At 44.2% G+C, this 17,324-nt stretch overlaps 1 protein-coding gene across 3 annotated transcripts in view; it reads left to right on the top strand.

Moving 5' to 3' along the window:
- MBD1 (methyl-CpG binding domain protein 1) overlaps nucleotides 1–15,904 on the top strand; it is an 86,841-nt gene extending 70,937 nt beyond the window's left edge. For all 3 annotated transcript variants that reach the window (XM_033172851.1, XM_033172853.1, XM_033172852.1), the window contains 4 exons: nucleotides 10,806–11,021; nucleotides 11,847–11,954; nucleotides 12,761–12,880; nucleotides 14,896–15,904. In XM_033172851.1, the coding sequence (XP_033028742.1) occupies nucleotides 10,806–11,021; nucleotides 11,847–11,954; nucleotides 12,761–12,880; nucleotides 14,896–15,357 (906 nt within the window). In that variant the 3' untranslated portion in view covers nucleotides 15,358–15,904. The remainder of the gene's footprint in view (nucleotides 1–10,805; nucleotides 11,022–11,846; nucleotides 11,955–12,760; nucleotides 12,881–14,895) is intronic.
- Nucleotides 15,905–17,324: the final 1,420 nt, after the last annotated feature.

Raw genomic sequence — 17,324 nt, forward strand, 5'->3', positions numbered from 1 at the left:
TAGGGGGGCAGGAGTGGCCAGATGAGCGGCCGAAAGGGTTCCTTTCAGCTGCTTGTCCGTCCGCCCCCGCCCCTGACTCCTGCAAGAGCAGGCACAGGAGCCTGCGGCCGGGAGAGGCGCCGGTTCCGGCGGCAGAGGCATCCCTCTGCTCACGACAAACATACTATGTGGAGAAGGGTAGAAATGATGACATGAAAAAGAAACAGTTTATCAAACACAAAACCAGAACTGCTTTGAGGAGGAAGGGAGTCTATTAGAATAGAATAAAAATTGGAAAGAGAAAATAGTGTTACATAAGTCCATATGTAAGAACTTTTGGATTTATGGCCATATGTTTGTAATTTGTTTTGTGTGTTTTTTAGTTTGTTTCTTAAGTTTCATCGTGTGTGTGTGCGTGTTGTAATGAAAAGTTAATAAAAAGCACATGTGTGTGTGTGTGTGTGTGTGTATATATATTTGCCATAAGCTCACAGTCACCATCTGGTGTCACATTTGTATAATGCACTTAGAACACACTTAAAACATTATATTTGCAGCTGTATAGCTGAGTCCTAAGTTATTTTGTGCAGATCACCACAGGAGGCAGCAACTTCCATTGCTCTGCACGGCAAGTCACCTTTGCTGAACTTTCTGCCAATCAGCCTCCCTAGCGTTATTACATGACAGGTGGCAGCCACTGTCAGAGGACTGCTGGAGAACACCCTGGAGCCGAGGGAGGGGGCAGAGCCTAGTGTCGTAATCGTAAATCCCCACTTCCGAGATCTGCGACGGATGATTCAGATGCATGAATGGTGAGCTGTAACTTGTATTTGTTGTTGTTTAGTCGTGTCCGACCCTTCGTGACCCCATGGACCAGAGCACACCAGGTCTTCCATTGCCTCCCGCAGTTTGGTCAGACTCATGTTGGTAGCTTCGAGAACTATGTCCAACCATCTCGTCCTCAGTCGTCCCCTTCTCCTTGTGCCCTCCATCTTTCCCAACATCAGGGTCTTTCCCAGGGAGTCTTCTCTTCTCATGAGGTGGCCAAAGTATTGGAGCCTCAGCTTCAGGATCTGTCCTTCCAGTGAACACTCAGGCCTGGTTTCCTTAAGAATGGATAGGTTTGATCTTCTTGCAGTCCATGGGACTATCAAGAGTCTCCTCCAGCATCATAATTCAAACCCATCAATTCTTTGGCAACCAGCCTTCTTATGGTCAGGCTCTCACTTCCATACATTACTACTGGGAAAACCACAGCTTTAACTATACGGACCTTTGTCAGCAAGGTGATGTCTTTGCTTTTTAAGATGCTTTCTAGGTTTGTCATTGCTTTTCTCCCAAGAAGCAGGCGTCTTCTAATTTCATGACTGCTGTCACCATCTGCAGTGATCATGGAGCCCAAGAAAGTAAAATCTCCCACTGCCTCCATTTCTTCCCCTTCTATTTGCCAGGAGGTGATGGGACCAGTGGCCATGATCTTAGGGTTTGTTTGTTTTTTAAATTTTATCTGTTTATTACTACTTACATTTTGCATTACAATATCTTCCATACATTATGATACATAATACAAAATACATAATTCATAGCATTTGCCCTTTTATCCCACCACCAAACCCACCCTTCTTACTTCCCTCCACTTCCAATCCGGTTTGATTTAATTCTCTATTTTTATAGAATATTTGTAAACATTTGTGCATTCAGTTACTTCTTACAATTTATTATTTGCTCTTTACATCATTAATTACTCTTTACCTCATTACTAGCTCTATACCTTTTAAACCTCATAATTTAATCCAGCCACAATAGCATGTCTTTCTTTGAGCAGTGTTTTGCTTCCATTCATTTTTTTATTTTTTATTTGACTGGTTTCTTATTACTGCTGTTAATTTGGCCAATGTTAAATATTCATTTACTTTACTAATCCATTCTTCTTTCGTTGGAACATTTTGGGCTTTCCATTTTGTGGCTAATACAACTCTGGTGGCCATGCTCGCATAGAGAAAAATTATTCTCTTCCCTCTTGGTATTTCATCATCCATTAATCCAAGTAGATACGCTTCCGGTTTCTTAGTTATTGCTAGTTTCAATAACTTCTTCATCTCTTCGTGTATCATTAGCCAGAAGTTCTTAACTTTCTCGCAGAGCCACCATGTGTGTATAGTTGTTCCTGGTTCCTTGTTACACCTCCAATAGTTTTTTTGATGTTGAGCTTCAGGCCATATTTTTCTCTCTCCTCTTTCACCCTCATTAAAAGGTTCTTTAATTCCTCCTCACTTTCTGCCATCAAGGTTGTGTCATCAGCATATCTGAGGTTGTTGATATTTCTTCCAGCAATCTTAACTCCAGTTTGGGATTCATCCAGTCCAGCCTTTTGAATGATGAATTCTGCATAAGTTAAATAAGCAGGGAGACAATATACAGCCTTGCCGTACTCCTTTCCCAATTTTGAACCAATCAGTTGTTCCATATGCAGTTCTAACTGTAGCTTCTTGTCCCACATAGAGATTTCTCAGGAGACAGATGAGGTGATCAGGCACTCCCATTTCTTTAAGAACTTGCCATAGTTTGCTGTGGTTCACACAGTCAAAGGCTTTTGCATAGTCAATGAAGCATAAGCAGATGTTTTTGGTAGATGTTTTTCTGGAACTCTCTAAACTTTCTCCATAATCCAGCGCATGTTTGCAATTTGGTCTCTGGTTCCTCTGCCCCTTCGAAATCCAGCTTGCAATTCTGGGAGTTCTCGGTCCACATACTGCTTAAGCCTGCCTTGTAGAATTTTAAGCATAACCTTGCTAGCGTGTGAAATGAGTGCAATTGTGCGGTAGTTGGAGCATTCTTTGGCACTGCCCTTCTTTGGGATTGGGATGTAGACTGATCTTCTACAGTCCTCTGGCCACTGCTGAGTTTTCCAAATTTGCTGGCATATTTCGTGTAGTACCTTAACAGCATCATCTTTTAAAATTTTAAATAGTTCAGCTGGAATATCATCACTTCCACTGGCCTTGTTGTTAGGAAGGCTTTCTAAGGCCCATTTGACTTCACTCTCCAGGATGTCTGGCTCAAGGTCAGCAACCACACTACCTGGGGTATATGAGACCTCCATATCTTTCTGGTATAATTCCTCTGTGTATTATTGCCACCTTTTCTTGATGTCTTCTGCTTCTGTTAGGTCCTTTCCACTTTTGTCCTTAATTGTGGTAATCTTTGTACGAAATGTTCCTTTCATATCTCCAATTTTCTTGAACAGATCTCTGGTTTTTCCCATTCTGTTATTTTCCTCTATTTCTTTGCATTGCTCGTTTAGAAAGGCCCTCTTGTCTCTCCTTGCTATTCTTTGGAAATCTGCATTCAATTTCCTGTATCTTTCACGATCTCCCTCGCATTTTGCTTGCCTTCTCTCCCCCGCTATTTGTAAGGCCTCATTGGACAGCCACTTTGCTTTCTTGCATTTCTTTTTCATTGGGATGGTTTTCGTTGCTGCCTCCTGTATAATGTTTCGAGCCTCCATCCACAGTTCTTCTGGCACTCTATCCACCAAATCTAAATCCTTAAACCTGTTCTTCACTTCAACTGTGTATTCATAAGGAATTTGATTTAGATTGTATCTTACTGGCCCAGTGGTTTTTCCTACTTTCTTCAGTTTAAGCTGGAATTTTGCTATAAGAAGCTGATGATCTGAGCCACAGTCAGCTCCAGGTCTTGTTTTTGCTGACTGTATAGAGCTTCTCCATCTTTGGCTGCAGAGAATATAATCAATCTGATTTCGATGTTGCCCATCTGGTGATGTCCATGTGTAGAGTCGTCTCTTGTGTTGTTGGAAAAGAGTGTTTGTGATGACCAGCTTGTTCTCTTGACAGAACTCTATTAGCCTTTGCCCTGCTTCATTTTGAACTCCAAGGCCAAACTTGCCAGTTGTTCCTTTTATCTCTTGACTCCCTACTTTAGCATTCCAATCCCCTATAATGAGAAGAACATCATTCTTTGGTGTTATTTCTATAAGGTGTTGTAAGTCTTCAAAGAATTGGTCAATTTCAGTTTCTTCAGCACTTCTTTAACATCTGTTAATAATTTAAACTTGATCCTCAGCTTTCCCCCCTGCCAGATAAACTTAGATAATACCTTTTGCCATTCCTGAAAACATTTAACATTCTCAATTATCTGTGGTTAATTGGAATATAAATAACATTTTTGGCAATACATTCATTTTAACCACAGATATTCGGCCCAACAGAGATAACTTTAAATTTGACCATATTTTGAAATCTCTCTTAATTTCATTCCATAACTTTTCATAATATATATTTGTATATGATCCTTTCTCTTGCAGTTTTACTTGTAAAATGCCTAATAAAGGTTTGATAAGTAAGTATCTTTATACAAGTTTAAATTTCTTGATGTTAGATTCACACCCAGATACTTCACCTTTTTAGCAAAATTCAAACCAGTAATCATCTCTAAATTGGCTATCTCATCTGTTGTGAGGTTCTTACACAATACTTTGATTTTACTCTTATTCAATTTCAGTCCTGCAAGCTGGCCAAATTCTTGTATCAAATCCAGTGCTTTACTTGCACTGGATTCCAGATCTTGAAGTGTCAACACCAGGTCGTCTGCGAAGGCTTTTAATTTATACTGTTTCGACCCTACCATAATACCTTTTACCTCCTCATTCTGCCTAATCATGTTCAGCAGTACTTCCAGGACTGAAATAAACAACAGGGGGGAAAGTGGGCACCCTTGCCTGGTTCCTTTTTCAATTCTAAATTCTTCTGAAACCACATTATTAACAATAATTTTAGCTTTTTGTTCAGAATAAATCGCATCAATACCATTTAGAACATTTGGCCAACCTCCATATTAAGCAAATTCATCTTCATAAAACTCCATGACACATTATCAAAGACTTTCTCTGCATCTATGAACATTAGTATAGCTTTACAATTCTTTTTAGATTCCAGAAATTCCAAAATATCAACAATATTTCTCACATTATTTTTCATATGTCTTCCAAGTAGGAAACCTGCCTGGTCATTAGAACTGGTCAATTTCAGTTTCTTCAGCACCAGTAGTTGGTGCATAAACTTGGATTACTGTGATGTTAAAAGGTCTGCTTTGGATTCATATTGAGATCATTCTGTCATTTTTGAGATTGCATCCCAGTACAGTTTTTGCCACTCTTTTGTTGACTATGACGATTTTCGCTTATCTCCTTCAAAATTTGTTCCATTTTCCTTTCTTTCTCTCTTCTTTGGACTATATTTTGTTGGATGAAAAATCCTTGTATCACCGCTTTGCTTGCATCCTATGTGGTATTTATATCTGTTCCCTGATTTAAATTGTTATCAAAATATTCTCTTAAAGTCGCCCTCGCCTTTTCTAATACTTTCTCATAATTTAAGACATTTTCATTAATTCTCAGTCTTGTTGTTTTCCTTCCTTCTTTTATTTCCATCATAGTTGGGTTGTGGTCAGATACTGTTTTTGATTGTTGTTGTTGTTCAGTCGTTCAGTCGTGTCCGACTCTTCGTGACCCCATGGACCAGAGCACGCCAGGCACGCCTATCCTTCACTGCCTCTCGCAGTTTGGCCAAACTCATGTTAGTAGCTTCGAGAACACTGTCCAACCATCTCATCCTCTGTCGTCCCCTTCTCCTTGTGCCCTCCATCTTTCCCAACATCAGGGTCTTTTCTAGGGAGTCTTCTCTTCTCATGAAGTGGCCAAAGTACTGGAGCCTCAACTTCAGGATCTGTCCTTCTAGTGAGCACTCAGGGCTGATTTCTTTGAGAATGGATAGGTTTGATCTTCTTGCAGTCCATGGGACTCTCAAGAGTCTCCTCCAGCACCATAATTCAAAAGCATCAATTCTTCGGCGATCAGCCTTCTTGATGGTCCAGCTCTCACTTCCATACATTACTACTGGGAAGACCATAGCTTTAACTATACGGACCTTTGTTGGCAAGGTGATGTCTTTGCTTTTTAAGATGCTGTCTAGGTTTGTCATTGCTTTTCTCCCAAGAAGCAGGCGTCTTCTAATTTCGTGACTGCTGTCACCATCTGCAGTGATCATGGAACCCAAGAAAGTGAAATCTCTCACTGCCTCCATTTCTTCCCCTTCTATTTGCCAGGAGGTGATGGGACCAGTGGCCATGATCTTAGTTTTTTTGATGTTGAGCTTCAGACCATATCTTGCGCTTTCCTCTTTCACCCTCATTAAAAGGTTCTTTAATTCCTCCTCACTTTCTGCCATCAAGGTAGTATCATCAGCATATCTGAGGTTGTTGATATTTTTTCCGGCAATCTTAATTCCGGTTTGGGATTCATCCAGTCCAGCCTTTCGCATGATGAATTCTGCATATAAGTTAAATAAGCAGGGAGACAATATACAGCCTTGTCGTATTCCTTTCCCAATTTTGAACCAATCAGTTGTTCCATATCCAGTTCTAACTGTAGCTTCTTGTCCCCCATAGAGATTTCTCAGGAGACAAATGAGGTGATCCGGCACTCCCATTTCTTTAAGAACTTGCCATAGTTTGCTGTGGTCGACACAGTCAAATGCTTTTGCGTAGTCAATGAAGCAGAAGTAGATGTTTTTCTGGAACTCTCTAGCTTTCTCCATAATCCAGCGCATGTTTGCAATTTGGTCTCTGGTTCCTCTGCCCCTTCGAAATCCAGCTTGCACTTCTGGGAGTTCTCGGTCCACATACTGCTTAAGCCTGCCTTGTAGAAGTTTAAGCATAACCTTGCTAGCATGTGAAATGAGTGCAATTGTGCGGTAGTTGGAGCATTCTTTGGCACTGCCCTTCTTTGGGATTGGGATGTAGACTGATCTTCTCCAATCCTCTGGCCACTGCTGAGTTTTCCAAACTTGTTGGCATATTGAGTGTAGCACCTTAACAGCATCATCTTTTAAAATTTTAAATAGTTCAGCTGGAATATCATCACTTCCACTGGCCTTGTTGTTAGCGAGGCTTTCTAAGGCCCATTTGACTTCACTCTCCAGGATGTCTGGCTCAAGGTCAGCAACCACATTACCTGGGGTGTATGAGATCTCCATATCTTTCTGGTATAATTTTTCTGTGTATTCTTGCCACCTCTTCTTGATGTCTTCTGCTTCTGTTAGGTCCTTTCCACTTTTGTCCTTAATTGTGGTAATCTTTGTACGAAATGTTCCTTTCATATCTCCAATTTTCTTGAACAAATCTCTGGTTTTTCCCATTCTGTTATTTTCCTCTATTTCTTTGCATTGCTCGTTTAGAAAGGCCCTCTTGTCTCTCCTTGCTATTCTTTGGAAATCTGCATTCAATTTCCTGTATCTTTCACGATCTCCCTCACATTTTGCTTGCCTTCTCTCCCCCGCTATTTGTAAGGCCTCCTTGGACAGCCACTGTGCTTTCTTGCATTTCCTTTTCATTGGGGTGGTTTTCGTTGCTGTCTCCTGTATAATGTTACGAGCCTCCATCCACAGTTCTTCAGGCACTCTATCCACCAAATCTAAATCCTTAAACCTGTTCTTCACTTCAACTGTGTATTCATAAGGAATTTGATTTAGATTGTATCTTACTGGCCCAGTGGTTTTTCCTACTTTCTTCAGTTTAAGCTGGAATTTTGCTATAAGAAGCTGATGATCTGAGCCACAGTCAGCTCCAGGTCTTGTTTTTGCTGACTGTATAGAACTTCTCCATCTTTGGCTGCAGAGAATATAATCAATCTGATTTCGATGTTGCCCATCTGGTGATGTCCATGTGTAGAGTCGTCTCTTGTGTTGTTGGAAAAGAGTGTTTGTGATGACCAGCTTGTTCTCTTGACAGAACTCTATTAGCCTTTGCCCTGCTTCATTTTGAACTCCAAGGCCAAACTTGCCAGTTGTTCCTTTTATCTCTTGACTCCCTACTTTAGCATTCCAATCCCCTATAATGAGAAGAACATCCTTCTTTGGTGTCATTTCTATAAGGTGTTGTAAGTCTTCATAGAATTGATCAATTTCAGTTTCTTCAGCACTGGTAGTTGGTGCATAAACTTGGATTACTGTGATGTTAAAAGGTCTGCCTTGGATTCGCATCGAGATCATTCTATCATTTTTGAAATTACATCCCAGTACAGCTTTCGCCACTCTTTTGTTGACTACGAGGGCCACTCCATTTCTTTTACGGGATTCCTGCCCACAGTAGTAGATATGATAGTCATCCGAACTGAATTCTCCCATTCCTGTCCATTTTAGTTCACTGATGCCTAGGATGTCAATGTTTATTCTTGCCATCTCACTTTTTACCACATCCAGCTTACCAAGGTTCATGGTTCTTACATTCCAGGTTCCTATGCAATACTTTTCTTTACAGCATTGGACTTTCCTTTCGCTTCCAGGCATATCCGCAACCAAGCGTCCTTTCGGCTTTGGCCCAGCCGCTTCATCAGCTCTGGATCTACTTGTACTTGTCCTCCGCTCTTCCCCAGTAGCATGTTGGACGCCTTCCGACCTGAGGGGCTCATCTTCCAGCGTCATATCTTTTATATGCCTGTTGTCTTTGTCCATGGAGTTTTCTTGGCAGGGATACTGGAGTGGGTTGCCAGTTCCTACTCCAGGTGGATCACGTTTGGTCCAAACTCTCTACTATGACCTGTCCATCTTGACCTGTCCATAGCTTCCCTGAGTAATTCAAGCCCCTTCGCCACGACAAGGCAGTGATCCATGAAGGGGTGTTTTTGATTAAATTACTGCTTTCTTTATTTTCAGTAATAAGTTTTTTGAAACCCAAATTGCATCACTTCTCCCTGCAGAATTTTTTGCTTCTGAATAATATGTAAATTGTTTCTCATTTGGGTGTTTAACTCCCCATCCATCTTGAAGGTTGAAATATTCTACCAGTTGAAAGAAAGTTAGCAATGGTCTCCCTTCTTTACTTTCTCTCTCTTGTGTTGTCCTGCCTATAACAAGTGAGGTAACACCATTTAAATATCATAATAAAATGATCTTTTCATCACCATAATCCAGCAGTTTATCCTCCAATTTTTGGTAAAATTCCGCCTTCTTTTCATTTGGCGCATAGATTCTGACAATTTTTTCTTTTTGATATACCACTTTTGTCACCATCATTCTTCCTTCCTCATCCTTAAATACGGGCTTTGGATTTAATCTCGAGTTGCTTATATAATTACACCTCTTTAATTTACAAAAACCGAGGAAATAAATTAATCACCTAGTTTTAAATTCAATATTCAATATATTTTTAAAACATTTTTTAAAAAGCATTTTCACAGCATTTTTTATATGTGTCTAGATTCCACCTTGTTCACACAACTGTTGAGAGTCATTAGCTTATATCCCTTTATACCTGTTTTCTGGTGGAACTAGTTCATCAGCAGGCTCGAATGGTGAAATGGAACTTCCATGTTCAGAGGCAGAACCTCTCCAAGTACCAGGTGCTGTGAACAAACAGCAGGGGAAGGCTGCTTGTGAGTTGTTCTGGGCACCTGCCTGGCCACATGAGAATAATGCAATTGCCAGCCTGGCAGACCAGTTTCCAGGTGCTCGTGGGCTGCAATTCACACCCCCTAGCAGCACGCCCGTGTGATGCTGGGGCTGATGGGACTTCTAATAGGAAACATCTGGAGGGCACCAGGTTGCCAAAAGATGAGTTAGATTTTTCTGTTGGTTTTATTCCAAGTACTAAATTATTTCTCCTAATTCTTGGTACTTTAAACGTTAATGTGATGTGGCAAAAATTACTGCTTAAAAGCCATTGGCTTCCATGTGTAGCTGCTCCGACTCAGTCTGAGAGTGGCATTCAACAAAATATTTGTGCTAGTGCAAGGATTCATGCTAGTGCAGCCCCCTCCTCACCAGCCTCTCGCTGTCCCATATGTGCTCAGGACAGTTGAGGGAACCCCTAGAACAGATTTAGAAGTCCATAGGGGAGGAGAGGGAGGCATTCCATTGCTGATGGAACATTTCCCATAGCACTATGCTGACTGTCAAGGAGTTGCATGCAGGCAAGTGGACAGCAGCAGCTGAGCAGGGTGGAGCTCCCTCTTCCTCCTTCCTTTGTGCCAGGGATGGAACCCGCTCAACCCCTCTGCCAGGCACAAGTAGTCTGTTCCTTTTTTTTTTGGCAGGAAGTTTGAAGACACTGGTAGGATTGGAATAAACCTTTGACATAGATTAATATGGAGGAATAAAAACTGTGCGATAAGATTGGACTAGAAAACCTACTGACGTGGGGGAGGGAAGTCAAAACTCGGCGGAGTTATGGGATATAATTTGTATTAGATGTTGAATTAATTGGTTGTATATTTGAAAAATAATAAAAATTCATATTAAAAATAAATAAAGCAGACTTTGGCGGGGGGAGGCGGGGGGCGCCAGAAGGTGGTTCGCCTAGGGCGCAAGAAGCCCTAGCACCGGTCCTGCTCCCAACTCCAGTGACTGGAAGCCCGGCTTTTATTTTCTCAATGCCTCTGGTATTTTAATGCTTTAATCTCTGCAGCCATAGGGGTTGAAATCTTCACGATGCCTAATTCTGTACCTGGCACCCAAATGCCACGGTGGTTTGATGCAGATGCAAAGACACCTGGAAGACACCTGTCATACCTCAGTAGTAGAGCACAGACTGTGCTTGCAGAAAGATCGAGGTTCCCTCCCTGGAATCTCCAGTTAAAAAGATCCAATGACAGTTGATGAGGAAGACTTCTGCCCATCTCTGCCACTGCCATTCATAGCAGACCATGCTGGACTAGATGGGCACACTGGGTCTAAGGTCACTTCCTGTGCTCCTAATCTGAACCTGCCCCTTTTCCTCTCCCTCCTGCCCCGGCCCCCTTGTTGCTGCAGGAGTCTCCTTCAAGCAGGGAACGGATGCATTTGCCCAGGTTGCAGGGCCCAGAGGAGCCTGAACAGCAGCTAGCAGTGAAGTGGAAGAATGAGCCAGAGATGAGTGGCTCAGTTTTGGCCCAGGACTTGGCTAAGGACCGCCCCATCCTGCCACATGTCAACGAGGAGTCAGAAGTACCTCGACACCCCACCCCACCCTCCCAAGTCCTGGTGAAGGTGAGTGAGTGCATTCTCCCTTGATCCTTCGTCTCCTGGCAGTTGAAATGCCCAATACTGAAGCATTTCTTACACGGCGCACCAGATCCTTTTTGTGGAAACGAAGTCTTGAAGTTCTAAAGACTTGGCAAATAAGCTCGGTGAACATCCCATGGGGAGGATGTTGCAGAGGACGAATGTCAGCATTCAGAAAGTCTGGTTCTTTATTCACATGTCAGGATAGAGGGCTCCAAATCAAGGAAAGATCCCCCTGCTCCCACACCACCACCCATTGCTTTGCCAAACAGCAGGAATTAAGATTCCAAAAACCTAACTCCGGGAGGCCTCATCCTGTTCCTCCTTGGCCACAACCCTGCAGGCAAAAAGGGGGAATTCTTCTCTAGTAGGCTCAGTGACCTAGCAGCCTGGAAACTGAATTTAGAATTTTTAGCAGCAGAAATTATTTGCAATAGTAAAGGAACAGAATAAGAGCATCTTGGAGGTTTGGGGTGCTCTTCAAAGTTGATGTGGGGGTTGATGTAGAGGGCTGGAAGAAAGGTGATGTCTCTCCCCCCCCCCCCGCATTGTTGGGATTTTGCCTCTTTTTTTTCAAATGTATGGTGTGGAAGTTGCAAAGAGGCTTCTTGTCCTGTGCAGTGCATGTGACTCCTTCCATTGCCCATTTATTCTTACCAACAAAGCTACTAATATAGCAAAACAGGAATTGAGCCATAGGAACCATGTCAAGTGAGTGTATTGAGTGAGAGCACATTCCACATCTGTACAAACTTAAGTGTGTAGGCTTTAATACACACTGTTTTTACGGGCTCTCATGTTTCTGCATAGCAATCTGACACCAGACTACCTGCTGTCAACCTCATTGCCACCTCTCCCGTCGACAAACGGGAGCATGCAGAACCGGAGGGGGACCATCGGCCATCAAATGACTCTTGGGTAAGCCCACAATCAGGACACATCTTCTTCCCATCTGTTGGCCTCGAATGTTCCTGCTTTTGGCTCATAAAATTTAAAAGCACTGCTCTTTTTAGTGTTTCTAATACAGCTTGGAATCAGGGTGGTGACATTCATCAGAAGGTTTCCAAATGCTGTTGTTATGTTAAAAGAGATTCAACATACCAAAAAAGAAATATGAAATCCTAATGCCTGGGCTGTAGGGCTTGAGTGTTCAAAATCATCAGTGCTGTGTGCCTCCTTCCCAAATATTGCTGTTTTTATTCTATTATATATTTATTTATACCCCACCTTTTTTCCTGATGGAACTCAAGGTGGCTTGGAGATAAAAACAAGAATTGCTAAAAACATAGAAGCTAGTTTTGATTCTTGGGTTCCTACAGTATCACAACCACTCCTTTATTTTGGACATCTCCACAAAATGCTTGTTTAGTCCCTTCCTTCCATATTTCCAGTAAGGAAAAGCCCACGACTATTGTTACTCCTCCCCCCATTTTTCAATGCATGAAGCTTAATTTAAACTTAATATGGTTAATTGTAAAGTCATGACTTGGTAAGGACAATGACACAAAGAACTGAGCACCGCAGCAAGTCGACCACAAATTCATCCTGGCCTTGTGATGCAACAGTAAAAAGAGGTGCTTCCAGCAACGAAAACGTTTCCAGCCTTGTATCTTAATATCACCGCTGTCCATGGTATCCCATCCTTCCCTGTATGTCAAGTGGTGCTGTTCGCTCTGGGAAATTTCTGAATATTAAAAAGCTCCATGTCTTTTCCTTTCCTCCAGGTCTCAGCAGGACTTCCCCAGTGTAAGAGGGGCCGGGGAATGCAGGGCAAGGAGCTAGTGGTTCTGGATGATGAAGATGACGAAGAAGTGGAGCACCTGCAGCAATTGCGCCCCCCAGTGGTGAGTGATGAAGTTCTTTGGGGCAACTGGTAAGATCCCTGGGCTCTTTGACACGGGGAGAAGAGAAGGCTTACTTTGTAAATCTAGACTTTGCTCCACATGCTGGCAGGAACAATGCAGTGAGTGTGGCAGGCATGGAGGGAGAGGTCTTCCGGTGCCATTTATATGGCACCCCCATTGCAAAAACCTCATGGAGATATTTGTAGGTTCATGCCATTTGCAGAAGTGTGATGTTTGAGATTGATTGATTTATCTATCTAAAATATTTCTCTACTGCCCTTGAATTCAAAATGTCTGGTACCTTTTGTGATAGCTAATAAGAAAGGAAATTAGAAAAGCAATTAAGCAGTAAATGACCTCAAAAAGACCTGATCTCAAAATGACCACAATAAGTGGTCAAAAGTCTTTGCCAGGCACTTAAGAGATGCTGGTGTAGGGGCCAGGCAAGCCTCCCTGGAGGGCAGGGAGGGGGGTCGAATTCCATAAGCAAGGTACCACTGCAGGAATGGCCAGTGTGGTGTAGTGGTTAAGAGTGGTAGACTCGTAATCTGGGGAACCGGGTTCGCATCCCCGCTCCTCCACATGCAGCTGCTGGGTGACCTTGGGCTAGTCACACTTTGAAGCCTCTCAGCCCCACTCACCTCACAGAGTGTTTGTTGTGAGGGAGGGAGGGAAAGGAGAATGTTAGCCGCTTTGAGACTCCTTTGGGTAGTGAAAAGCGGGATATCAAATCCAAACTCTTCTTCTTCTTCTTCTCTTCCCCATGGGAGGAACTCTGAAGAACATCTCAGTGTCTGAGCAGACTTAATGGGAGAAGTCAAGAGTCCAGGTCTCAAGGCATGTAGAGCTTTAAAGCAGGGGTGGGGAACCTGTGGCTCTCAAAATTTTGGTGGACTACAACTCCCATCATCCCTCACCATTGGTCATGCTGGCTGTAGCTGATGGGAGTTGTAGTTCAACAACCTCTAGAAGACCACAGGTTCCTCATCCCTGCTGTAAAGAAAAGCACCAGTACTTTAAATTGTGCTCAGAAATGGACCAGACTGAGTGAATCTCTTGAAGCCTTAGCTAGATACGTTTCTAATGTCTGGTCCTAGTGAATAGCTTAGCAGCTGTGTTTTGAACTAACTGTGGTTTCCGTGCACCAGATAGTACTAAAATGTGTTCTAACATGGAAGTTTCCAGGGCAGGTCTAAAGCTTGGCTTTCTCTTTGGAGAAGAGATTTCAGCTGTCACACTGCTCTTGGCCGTCATACTGCTCTTGGCCAGTGGAGGATGATCTGTGCCAATGAGAGCACTTGGGCTTCTAGTGACAACAGTTGGGCTGGATGAGCACCTGCAGATTCCAAGCCTCATCAGGGGGAGTGCAGTCCCTGCTAGACCTGGTGGAACATGACCTTCCTGGACAGATGCCACTCACTGACATTACTTCAGCTTCGTTGTGACCAGTTGATTATTGCAAATAGGGGAACCATCTCTTGCAATGAGGCATTTTTCACTTCCTGAACCCAGACAGAAATCCACTTTCTGCTTGGCGGAATAAACCAAGGGCAAGGGTTGAGAGGGCAAGTGTTAGGCCATAGTCCTTTCAGTCCCCTGTCCACATCCTCAGCAGCATGATCTCTAGATGGTGCTCTAGACACGTCCAGAGGCTGAAGTACTGAGATCCCTTGGCCAAATCTTCTGCCTCTTCTGTAAACAGAAATGTATCACTTCCTATGAATTATTTTGCTCTGCACCCATAGCACTGTCACACGACTGGAAACACATCTGGAATTGAGGGGACTAGGTAGTATCTGTTGTGAATGGGGGGGAAATGGCAACTCATGTAGGTTTTTTGGGGGGTGGCGGGACTACTCCCTTGGAGTCTCAAACTTTGAGCCAGTAAGTGAAACAAAGCAAATTTTGCTACAGCCCTCACAAAACAGCCCAACTTGCAGGGGCCATGCTACTCACATGTTGTGAAGAAGAGAGGGAGATGGTATGAAGCCATTCTTTTGTCTCTCCTTCCACAGATAATGGAGATTTATAGCTTGGGTGGTGCGCAGCCCCTTGCCCAGTTGGACAGTGTCCTGCATGAGTTCTTGGCTGAGCTGAATGAGATCCCTCTCCCTGCTCACTGGGAGGTGCTGTCTCCGCTTTGCGGCCCTGACCTGCGTCTCGTCCAGCGCTCGGAACACTCCACCATGTCCTCGGCTGTCATCTACATCCGCCCAGGCCTCTTCTTCCATGTGGTGGTGCGAAACCTGCCTGTGCCCCCTGAGCACGAACTCTATGCCAGCCACCCTGCCCGCCTCACCACGGTGGACGAGGTGGTGGAACTCATCTGCGACCTGGAGGCCTATCGGCTCTGCTCTGGTTGGCCTGCGGGCTGGCACGCCGGTGAACGTTCTGAGGCCTGTGACGTTCTTGTCTATTCCGGTTGCTGCCCGCAGTGCCGGCTCAACCCTTGGCCATCAGGGAGAGGTGCTCGCTGAGAACTGAGTTGGGAGGGGGAATGTGGGGCAGTGAATGGGAAGAGGTTTTATTTTGACACTGGAAATGGCTTGGAATATCTAAAGCGATAATTCCTTGCCATAAATAGCTTTATATTTTTTCTCTCTTGTTCAGTAGCTTGGTGCAGAAATTCCCATTCCTCTTGCTGTCTTCTGCCTCTCTCTACTGGTGAGCTGCTTCTGTGTTTCTGGCACAGAGAGACATTCCTCTCAGAGACTCGATTCCTGTCTTTAGTCGCTTGCTTGTCTCTTGCCAGAGAGTTGCAGTGGGAGCTCAGGGTCCATTGTGCTTGTACTGCCCCCAGTTTGCTGTGCTTGTAAAGCCTCCCAGGTTGCTATGAAATGGGGATGTGGAGGCAGCTTATGCATCAGTGTGGACCTTTCTGTCTATTGCTCCCACTTGCCTGCCCCCTGCCCTGTTCAATTTAGCATTGTCCTGGCGACTCCTAGACCTGCTGTATGGTCATCACCAGACACAGGAAGGGTGGGATTTAAGCAAAGCATCTCTTTTGCTATCTCCCCCTCTCTCAAAAAAGTCCCTCTGGCTGGGACCTGCCCCTTCCTGCCCCAGATCCAGCTAAAACTTGGAATTGCCACCTCAGGCATGCTTTTCATTTGCTTCAAAGTTGCTGAGTTCAGATGGTTTATTCTGTCTCTGATGACCAGGAAGATTTTTGTTTTGGGCAGTGGGAAAGACTAAAGGGATGTCGCTGGAGTGGAGGCTGAGAGATTCTGGGCTCTCCTGTTCAGGGAAAGTTCTACAGAAGCCATAGCTGCATGTCACTTGCTGACTCCTGGTTTTGTCTTGTGTCTTCCTTCAGTGTGGTGGTGGCAGCAGCAAATGCCCCGTAGCCTTTCCCTTGCTCCTCTCACCGTCAGTTTTTTGTGTGTGTGCTGCTTTTCCCTCAGAAGAAAATAATGAAAGTATTCTGGAGTAGGGGAAATAAATCAGAACTGGTCTCTATTTTTTTTAATGTATTAAAATTTTTAATAAGCAAGCTCTGCTTTGGTTTCCATGTCTCCCTTCAGGTGAGAACAGGGGTGGTGAAGCTGTCGCCTGGATCCTGCTCACCAACCACTTCCAAATCCCCTTTTCAGACTCTGGTGCGTCCCCATTGCTTAAGAGGTCTTGGCACTCAGGAAACTGGAAGCAGCCCTCCTTTCTTGTTCTTGAGCACTAACACCTTCTAATAGAAGCACTGCACTAGTGGGAGATGACATCATTGGAAAGGTAAAAAGGTGGGGCTTTGGGGCTTTATTCCCCATCACAGGATGGGTGGGGTGGGGTGGGAGGGGTAGAAAGGGAAGAGAGGTTTGGGGAAAGTGAAAAGCAAACCGTAATGCAACACATCACTACTGACAAATGCACACTTCACTTGCTGAATTCCAAACTCCTCTATTTTGGAATGTTTTGTTTTTAGGAGCAGGCTTCCAGTCATCATGGAAGGACTACAAGAATGTCTTCCATGTCCTGCTCTCTTGTTTGCATACCATGTGGCCTTTGTGGGGTGTTCAGTGGCTTTGGAGAGGCCTCATGACTCCTTGCCACCTGGTGCTGCCTTCCTTCTTCCAAAGTATATTGGGGGCTGGCTGCTGTTTTGCCATTGCTGGTGCCCAGAAAATAGTTGCCCACTGCTGAGACTTTTGGACAAGGATGGGAAAGCTGTAGCCATCCAAATGTTATGGGCAGTGGCGGAGGAAGGCTCCGCGATACCCGGGGCGGCAAAGGGGCGTCGTGACGGCACATTGTGACGTCACGACGCCCCACCCCCGGGGCGTTTCCAGGAGTGCCACCGCCGCTTCTGCAGCTGCCTTTTAAGCCAAAGAGCCCCCTTTAAGCTCTGCGGCTCAAAAGGAGGCCGTGGAAGCGGCGGTCCGACGACAGAGTGCGCCTGCGCGAAATGTCACGCAGGCGCACTCCGTCGTCGGGCCGTGCGCTGCCACTCCCA

The sequence above is a fragment of the Lacerta agilis genome, chromosome 16 (assembly GCF_009819535.1).
Source record: "Lacerta agilis isolate rLacAgi1 chromosome 16, rLacAgi1.pri, whole genome shotgun sequence".
NCBI classification, from domain to species: Eukaryota; Metazoa; Chordata; class Lepidosauria; order Squamata; family Lacertidae; genus Lacerta; species Lacerta agilis.